The sequence below is a fragment of the Rutidosis leptorrhynchoides genome, chromosome 10 (assembly GCF_046630445.1).
Source record: "Rutidosis leptorrhynchoides isolate AG116_Rl617_1_P2 chromosome 10, CSIRO_AGI_Rlap_v1, whole genome shotgun sequence".
NCBI classification, from domain to species: Eukaryota; Viridiplantae; Streptophyta; class Magnoliopsida; order Asterales; family Asteraceae; genus Rutidosis; species Rutidosis leptorrhynchoides.
Window position 1 is genome coordinate 197,785,803 of NC_092342.1, and position 10,188 is coordinate 197,795,990.

General features: G+C 42.4%; 1 protein-coding gene across 1 annotated transcript; it reads right to left on the reverse strand.

Annotated features, from left to right (window-relative positions):
* Positions 1-8,550: 8,550 nt before the first annotated feature.
* LOC139870743 (uncharacterized) lies at positions 8,551-9,411 on the reverse strand. The gene has a single exon (XM_071858525.1). It carries the CDS (start codon positions 9,409-9,411, stop codon positions 8,551-8,553), a length of 861 nt encoding a protein of 286 aa, XP_071714626.1.
* Positions 9,412-10,188: the final 777 nt, after the last annotated feature.

Sequence of the window (10,188 nt, forward strand, 5' to 3'; positions counted from 1 at the left end):
AAATATCGTTATATGTATTTTTACTACAAAATACATTATGGTGAGTTTCATTACTCCCTTTTTAAATGCTTTTGCAATATATATTTTTGGGACTGAGAATACATGCGCTTTTATAAATATTTTACGGAATAGACATAAGTAATCAAAACTACATTATATGGTTGAATGATCGAAGCCGAATATGCCCCTTTTGCTTGGTAACCTAAGAATTAGTAAACCGATCTACTAATTGACGCGAATCCTAAATATAGAGCTATTGGGCCTAACGAACCCCATCCAAAGTACCGGATGCTAGTACTTCGATGTTGTTTTTATCTTGTTTGAAGGATTTCCCGGAATGATAGGGGACATTCTTATATGCATCTTGTTAATGTTGGTTACCAGGTGTTCAATCCATATGAATGATTTTTGTCTCTATGCATGGGACGTATTTATGAGAACTGGAAATGAAATTCTTGTGGTCTATTAAAATGATGGAAATGAATGTTTATGATAAACTAATGAACTCACCAACCTTTTGGTTGACACTTGAAAGTATGTTTATTCTCAGGTATTTAGGGAAATCTTCCGCTGTGCATTTGCTCATTTTAAGGATATTACTTGGAGTCATTCATGACATATTTCAAAAGACATTGCATTCGAGTCGTTGAGGTCATCAAGATTATTATTAAGTCAATTATAGTTGAATATGTTATGAAATGGTACGCATGCCGTTAACTTTCGATGTACAGAAAGTTTGTCTTTTAAAAATGAATGCAATGTTTGTAAAATGTATCATACAGAGATCAAGTACCTCGCGATGTAACTAACTATTGTGAATCATTTGTAATCGATATGGACTTTGTCTTGATGGATTAGGACGGGTCATTAGACGGAGCTGGTAGCGCCTTAACATAAGTATGACTCGAGTTATGATGTGAACCAAGGAGCCGGTAGCGTCATGACATATGCGTATGGTGTGAACCATGGAGCTGGTAGCACCATGACACGTGTATGGTTAACCATATGATGTGTGTGTTATTTATTTAGCATTTTATATTGTGATGAATATATGCTATTGGTGACACTAGCTTATTTAGAATTGCAGATATTTAGTTTACGCATTTTGATTGCATGGTTGTTGAATTGCTAGCATATATGCGGTATTTCTTTAAGTGTTTGCAAGTAAGTAGATTATATATGTGTATGTATAATTATTGCATTCACTAAGCTTTATGCTTACCCCTCTCGTTGTTTACCTTTATACAGATATTGTGATTTGAAGCTAGCTAGTTGTTAGGCTAGATGCGTAGGAGTGCTTGGGCTCAATGGGGTAGCTTTCGGATATTTGGACGCGGATTGGGGATTTGGTAGTCCCCGGGATTATGCACTTGGTATCGGGTTGGGTTATAGAGTCCTAACTCGTCTAAAAGTATATTTGAGTCGAAATTACACCGTTGGTTGTATGGGTTGTTGAAACCTTTTTGTAAACTCGTAATCTTTTGAATTATATGAAATATGTCGACCGTTGAACGAGTTAACATTTAAAGTGTTTGAGTTTGGAAAAATTGGTTTTGTATGTGAAATCGTCGGCCAGCTACTTTTCTGTACCAATGCGCGGCGCGCCCCGATGGCCAAGATCAAATGCATGGGACCAATTTTAGGTTCGGGATTCATTTTAAGCGTTACCGCGCGCCGCGCAGCCAAAATGCGCGCTGCACAATATGGTCTGGCCAGATTAGGGTTGTTGTAAAACAAAGAAAAAAGAAATGCGTGTTTTCTCGAAAATGTTTTGGGGTCACTACACATAAAGGAATAGAAACATCAAGCCAACGCCAATCTTGCACCAAATTGAAAGTAAGTGTCTTAACGAACGAAAAAATGACTATGAGATTCTTTCGAGACATCACAAAAGCAGCAACACGAATTGTCAAAATCCAGAGCTCTAGCTTCCATGTTTCTTAGTATAGCCAAATGGTGAAGCCTTAGATGCCATATAAAAATGTTAATCTTAATTGGCACAAACCTGCACCATACCGTTAGTATAATGAACTACGCTTGAGCATGATTATAAATATTTTTTCTTGCAATTGAGACTGAGTAAGCACCATGGGGCGATTTATCCCACCACCACCCCCCATCATTGTTCGATAATGTAAGTAACTAGAGGGGGTGAATAGTTACTTAGTTGATTTTTTACAAATCTTTTCAATTTAGAACTTAAGATGACTATAGTGAGATTTGAATTATTTGTTCACAAGTAATATAAATATAAAGATAAGGGATAATAGAACAAACACAGAGCTTTATAGTAGTTCGGGAATATGTTAACTAATCTTCCTTAATCCACTTACCAATTGTAACGAATTGAGAGTTAGTTTCACTATGATACTCCAAACTCGGTAGAGTGTCCGGATACAACACTAGTTCCTCGATAAGCCACAACTTATGAACCCTTATGTCCCTTTGAAGAATCCACAATCACCAAATGCTCTTACCACAAGATCCTAATGCTCCAACTTCGGAAAACCTTAACTACTAATCAAGCATAAAATGGTCCAAGGGATTCGGTTCAAGTGAGATCAATAAATAAGGGGGTTTAAGGGTTTTTTGAGTTTAACTCTCTGGTCTGGAGTACCGTGAATAACCCTCATAGGAGATGATGATATTAGAAAGGGTGGTTAAACGTAACCCACCATCATTCGGGTTGACCGGAGTTGATGGCCCAAGGGCGATGTTAGGATTTTTGTTGTGTGCGCTACCTAAAATCGCTTAGTGTTTGAGAGAGTTGTTCTGGTTGTGCGGGTTAGTTGGAGTATGTCCTGATCGAGAGTGATCAAGCATAAAATGGTCCAAAGTGTTCGGTTCATGCAAGATCAAAGATAAGGAGGATTTAAGGGTTTTTTGAGTTTAACTCTCCAGTCCGGAGTACCATGAATAACCCTCATACGAGATGATGATCTCATAAACGGTGGTTAAATGTAACCCACCATCATTCGGGTTAACCGAGGTTGATGGCTCTTCGGACGGTGTTAGGCTTCATTTTTCAAGGAACGATACATGAGAACCGTTATCTGTTATGATTTCGCAAATAGAGTAATATGGATGGCCAGTTTTTTTTCTCTCTATCTCCAATGTGCTTGATGTGAGGTTGGATGTGAGTATTTATAGGCAAGATTGGGCGTCCTTTTCTCTGCCACGTAGGTGATAAGAAAAAGAGGGAGGGGACAGAATAGTACAAAGTATTACTATTATACTGTAAAGATCGTGCACTCACGTGGTCCCCTACGCATCGTGTTGCTTTGCCATGTCCTGCCATTTGTACGACCACTAAGATTCTGTCCATGGTACCTCGTACTGTCTTTTGTCTTATTCTACTCTCGTTGTTATTTTGTATATTCTTTGATGGCGTAATGTTAGAGGCGCAAAGTTGTAAGCTAAGTTGCTCAGTATATAGCGCGTGCTGGCCCTTTGAGGATGGTGAAGTGTAGATTGTGCGGTCATAAGTCTGCGCAATAAGTTAGCGTATTTTATGCGTGTCATCAAGTCCCCCAATTCTATGGTATGCGTAGTTATATTTACGCATGGCATAGAACTATTACCATTTCGCATTAGATTGTGATGTGACAGTTCTGACGCAATGACTATTGGGTATTGTAACTGTCGCTTTCATAGTCAGGTATTTAATTCAACGGCCCGCTGTTAGAGTTAATCTGACACATGTACGGTTGAGGTTCGTTCCGTATTCCAGCTCTTCCTTTTCCTCTCCTGTAAATACCTCATAGCTTCTCATTTTTTTCTTTACTTCTATCTTCTCTCTTTTCACACACTTCACATTATAATGGCTGGCAAGTAGCGTGAGCGCCGTTTTTTCAAATGTGGGAAATATCATATATGATATAAGCCAAGAGCATATAGACAAGCTGTTCAAATTATACCCTCTGATTAAGGAGTTAAGCCTTTCGTTCCGAGCTTTCGCGAGCGAGCAATCTATGACAGCCCAACCCAGGTAAACGTTCCCCCCGTAGCATGATATTGTTCACTTTGCCCGCAGGCGGACGGATTTTTTTTTGGTGACGAAACACAACGAGCATTTTTCGAGGAGGTCACCCATCCTGGTAGTGCTCTCGCCTGAGCACGCTTAACTGTAGAGTTATAATGGGATCTGTTGCGCTTGTGGTCCCAAAACGCGTCATACTAGGAAAGGTCTCCACAGCCATATAAGGCATGCTTCGTTCCCCCTCCAACCTATGTGGGACGGATGTAACACGAATATTACAATCCCCCCAATGAGACACAACGTCCTCGCTGTACACGTTGGTCCGGGGCCTGGCTCTGATACCATATGTGACAGCCCAGCCCAGGTAAACGTTCCCTGTAGCATGATATAGTCCGCTTTGCCCGCAGGCGCACAGATTTTTTCTTGGTGACCAAACACGACGAGCATTTTCCCAGGAGGTCACCCATTATGGTAGTGCTCTCACCTGAGCACGCTTAACTGCAAAGTTCTCGTGAGATCTGCTGCACTTGTGGCCCCAAAACGCGTCATGCACGGATAGGTCTCCACACCTATATAAGGCATGCTTCGTTTGCCCCTCCAACTGATGTAGGACGGATGTAACACGAAACACCACAACTTAACATGACCACAATATTGTCAGCTTTGCCCGCAGGCGCACCGCTTTTTCTTGGAGACCACACACGAGAAGAACTTCCCCAGGAGGTCACCCATCTTGGTAGTACTCTCGCCCGAGCACGCTTAACCACAACGTACTCGCACACCCGCTCCGCTTGTGGTCTCACAACGCGTTGTGTCATTTAAAAGTGAGTATTACCTTATAATCACATGATCACTCATGTTCGTGGGCGATGTGGGATTTGCCTAGGGTGTTACATTGACCCCCCTGAGGGACTCATCTTCCTCAATGAGGTTTGTCCCACTACCCCCAACGGCACATAAGTGGCTCTGATACCATTCTGTAACACCCCAGCTTAACATGACCACAATATTGTCCGCTTTGCCAGGCGCACGGCTTTTTTTCTTGGCGACCACACACGAGAAGCACTTTCCCAGGAGGTCACCCATCCTGGCAGTGGTCTCGCCTGAGCACGCTTAACCACAACGTACTCGAACACCCGCTCCGCCTGTGGTCCCATAACGCGTTGTGTCATTTAAGCGTGAGTATTACCTTATAATCCCATGATCACTCATGTCCGTAGGTGATGTGGGATTTGCCTAGGGTGTTACACTATCGTCCTCCTTATGGCAAGGTTGCGGTTTATGAATGGTGATAGAAAGTGGTAACGTGTGTATTCCACCCACCAACTTTTATATGATAATAATTTCACTTTGGCATCGGCATTGGGCAGCTGGATCCAAATGGCGCTTGCAGGGTTTCCTTGTTTCAAATGTGGAGCCATGCGCATGATTTCATGCCGACGGTGAATCTTTTCAAGAACTTCTTCAGCAATGAGCGAGTTGACCAAATTTGGTATATTTTCAATGACAACCGAGGTTTCACTCGAGAGTGGTGGTGGAAAACGCCTCCTAACTAGAAAGGGATGTTCTTCTTTGTTGATGACACTTTCATTCCTTCCTCGTATGCCAATATAGAATGGTGGTGATACCATTTTAACGCTGATCTGAATCGTACACATACGTTAAGTTCTGTGGAGCGCGTCATGATAGGAAAGTGCACGGATCAATTTGTGTATATGCATATGCACTAGAACATCGCGTTGTATACTGGTGGTATCTCTAAATATTGGCCTCACCCCGATTGTCGCAATTGCTTTACACAACATCTTAAAGGTTAGTGAACTTCTCTAAAATTCAGTTGTGTACCGCGTGACTTTTAACTTAATGCATCATTGCTCCTTGTGTTTTTCTTCTTTTCAGAGATACCGTTTGTGACATACCTTAAAGTGGAAATATTAGCTCATGTGGCGGCCTCATATATGCCTTCGCACGGAACCGCGGGGCATGATCGCGAGTCTGGCACTCCTCGTAGCTCTCCTCAAACACGCGAGTCTACCGAAGCGGGGTCATCCCGTCGTCACCCATTTTACATCGGTAAGCGAAAACTGACACCTAAGGAATTCAACGACATGTTTGCGCCTTTCGTTCCTCACTTTATTTATAATCCCTCATCCTCCTCGAAGTGCGGACAACCCCGTAAAATTCTACTTGCGCGCTTTACATTCTTACTGAGTTTTACTGATTTAATATGATTTTGTCTTTTTCAGATGATGATGATGATGTCGAGGGTGAAGGAGCGGTCCCATCGGATTCCGTAGACTCTCCCCCTAGGTGACCGCAAAACCCACAAAGTTACAGGTGATGATATAGGCGTGGGTGAAAAGGATGAGGTGCGAGCTTTGCGAGAAGAAATCAGCGTCTTCGTGAGTTGCTGGAAAAGTCCAACTCTGTTAGAGATGATTTGCAGCTCAAGCTGGGAGTTGCGCTTTCAGAGAAAATGCAGAGTGACACGGATATGAACGAGTTAATGAGTCATCATTATGATCTTGTCCAGGAGACAGGAAAGTCTGAGCGCGAGTTCACACGCCTGAAGGCTGAACTTCCTCGTATTGTCAGCAATGCACTTAATTGCGAAGCGGTCAATTATGCCTATAACTCGTTAGTGGAAGCTGTCCAGAATCGGGAGCGCCTTTGATTTTGGAACTTCATTAAGGAGCATGTGTCAGTTCCTGACCCTCCACCGGCTGCTATCAAGGCTCGTCTTACTCCCAACGATGAGGCAATTGCTAAAAAAGTGACGAAATCCTTAGAAGATATTGAGATTATTTGCCTGAAAAGGTACTCGCGCGATCCAAGTATGACAACGCATGATTTGATAAACGCCGAATTGTAATTGGCACATATGTAGTTTTGCGACATTTTTATTTTTTCAGTTGTACATGTAACTTTGCGCTTTCTATGTAATTTATGAAAATATGATGTTTATAAGCCTTTTCACCATCTTTCATATTATTGTCATTGTTTAGTGTGTGTAAAGTTATACCAATCGTTCTACTTGTTTGTTCGACATCAAGCTTGTATGCGTTTCGCGTGTAGTGTTGTGGGCTTGTGAATACACCATATTTTATACTCAAGGCATATTAGTATATATCTCTATGTATATTGTTGTGCACACAATATACATGTTGATGTGATACTTCTCGCACGTGTTCAATAGTCTTCTAAGTGCGCCAACACTTAGGATTGAGGTTAAGGGCGACCAACACTTTCGTTTATAGTCATGACTTACAAATCTCTAGTTCTGCTCGGGTGAGGTTAGGAAAAACCAATGTCCATCGCCCTCCGGTAAATAAAGCTAGCATGTCGCGATACAAATTTCTGCCACGCGGGAGCTAGAGAAGACATCCCTTACGTGGACAGTTTAAGTCAAATAGCTATTCTGCTTGATACAGGTACATGAAATTGTAGACTGAAAATGACTTGATATATAATAAGAAGTACAACTGTAAGGACATTGTTTAATAGTGAAATTAGCTAGGAAACTATCTTTGCGCATAATAATAGTATCGCTACATGTAAATTAAGACAAACTAGGGGAATGATCAGTTCCTCTACTTTCTTTATTACATATAACATCGTTTAAGCGCGGTAGCGTGCCAAGTGCATTTACTCGCCTTACCATTGAGCTCTGCCAGTTTGTAGGGACCCTCCCAATTGGGTCCCAGCATCCCGGTATCCTCAATTCTGCTTTTTTGATTATCGCACCAGACAAGATCATCGACCGCGTACGTGATAAGCCTGACCCTCTTATCATAGTACCATGCGATCTATTGCTTATGGATAGCTTTGCGCACGACTACTATTTCTCTGCGCTCTTCGAGAAAATCAAGGTTAGTGTGCAGGTCCCAAGCATTCTTGTCCTTATTAAATGATGACGTTCACTCTGCGGGTACGGCTATTTCTGCAGGAAGGACCGCTTCTGAACCATATACCAAGCTGAACAGTATTTCTCCGGTTTTATTCTTCTGTGTCGTGCGGTGCGCCCAAAGGACATTATGAAGTTGATCCACCCATCCTTTTCATTGTTTTCCTAACCTTGCCTTGTTCACATGGACTATGTCTCTGTTAGTGACTTCGCATTGCCCGTTCGCTTGAGGGAGCGTGACTGACATGAAGCTTTGTTTTATGTTTAGCCCTTGGCACCAATTGCGGAAAGGCTCTCCTTCGAATTGTGTCCCGTTATCGCTTACTATCTCGTTTTGGATACTGTAAACAATACTTTCCTAGAGAAAGTCCCTTATCTTCTTGCTCGTGAGTTTGTTTAGTGACTTTGCTTCGACCCCCTTTGTGAAAAAATCTATTGCAACAACTAAATAGTCAGCACTTCTAGATTCTGCAAGGAATGGTCCCACTATGTCGATAGCCCATTTGCAAAAGGGCCTTGGTGACGTTATGGTTATCATTGGGCGGTGTAGAGCTTTGCTAACAGGAGCGTGCAATTGAAATTCCCGGCATACCCGTATCCTTTCGGCTACATCATTATACATGCCGGGCTAGTAATAACCTAACCTTTTGATTTTTTCTGCCACCGTTCAGAACTCAGAGTATAAAGCGCAAGCTCCTGAGTGGACTTCATCTATGATTTTTTCAGCTTGCTTGGGTCCGACACATTGAAAAATCGGTCTAAAATACGATTTTCTATAGAGTACATCATCGCGCAATTCATACATAGCGACCGTGATTCTTATCTTTTTGGCCTCCTTATCATCTTCGGGTAGTGTTCCTGTTTTTAGGAATTCAATATTGTTGGTCATCCAGCAGTGCTCATCCTCCTCCACAACAGCATCTAGTTGATTGGGTTTAATGGATTTCATGAAGATTTGCTCAACCAAAATTTTCTTCACAAGGTGATTGAAAGTCAGCGCAGCCAGTTTACTTAGCACATCTGCTTGCTTGTTTTGGCTTCTAGGTATCTGACTTACATGGAACTCGACAAATTCACCGATCAATGATCGTGCCAGAGCTGAGTATGCATGCATCCCTTCATCGTGTGCATCGAAAGAGCCATCAATCTGGTTGGCAACTAGCTGCGAATCAACGTAAGCCTGGAGTTTCTTAACTCCAATTTCCTTAGACAATCTTAATCCCACTAACAGGGCTTCATACTCTACTTTGTTATTCGTAGCTTTAGAATTGAATCTTAGCGCATAGGTTTGTTCCTCCTTGTGAGGACGTGTGAGCAACAATCCTGCGCCTGCTCCCTCTGGGCCACTTGCCCCGTATGTATATAACTCCCAGAGTTCGGGTGTCTGTGTTGCAACATTTTCTAAATCAGGCACAATCGGCATGTCTAACGTGGTGTCTGCGAGGTAATCTGCTAGTATTTTTCCTTTGACTACGCCTCTGGAGTAGAAATTGATTTCGTGTTCTCCCAACTCGATTTCCCATTTCATTAATCACCCAAACGTTTCTGGCTTATACAGGATTTGTCGAATATGCTGATCTGTTAATACTACTATGAGATGAGCTTGGAATTATCGCCGCAACCGTCGCGCAGTAATTACGAGCGCGTACACGAGTTTTTCAATTGGGCTATAGTTAAGTTCGCTTCCGGTCAGCGCTTTGCTAACAAAATATACAGGCATCTGCACTCCCTCCCTTTTGTCAATTAGGACCGAGCTGACGGCTTCCAGCACGATTGCCAGATACAAAATGAAGCTTTCCCCAGCGAATGGAGCAGTCAAGGTGGGGAGGTTTTTAAGCAGTGCTTTGATTTCTTGGATGGCCTTCTCGGCCTCCTCTATCCATTTAAAGTCAGACTTCTTCAAGCAGTTCTTGAGCGTACTAAAGAATGGAAGAAACCTTTCAGCGGCTCTTGATAAGAATCTAGTCAGCGCGGCAAGTTTTCCATTAAGTCTTTGAACCCGTTTTTTGGTTTTCGGGGCCGGCATGCACTCAATGGCTTCAATCTTTTTTGGGTTAACTTTGATACCTCTGGTGGTAATCACGTGCCCCAAGAATGTTCCCTCTTCTTCCTCAAAATTGCACTTTGACGGTTTAAGCTTTATATTGACACTGCGCAGAGTATCAAATGTTTCAAGCATGTCTGCCAGGAGCTGTTCCTTGCTGTTACTTTTGATAACAAGATCGTCGACATATGCTTCTAGATTGCGACCGACCTGTTTGGCAAAAGTAGTATCGATCTTGCGCTGGTAAGTGGCACTAGAATT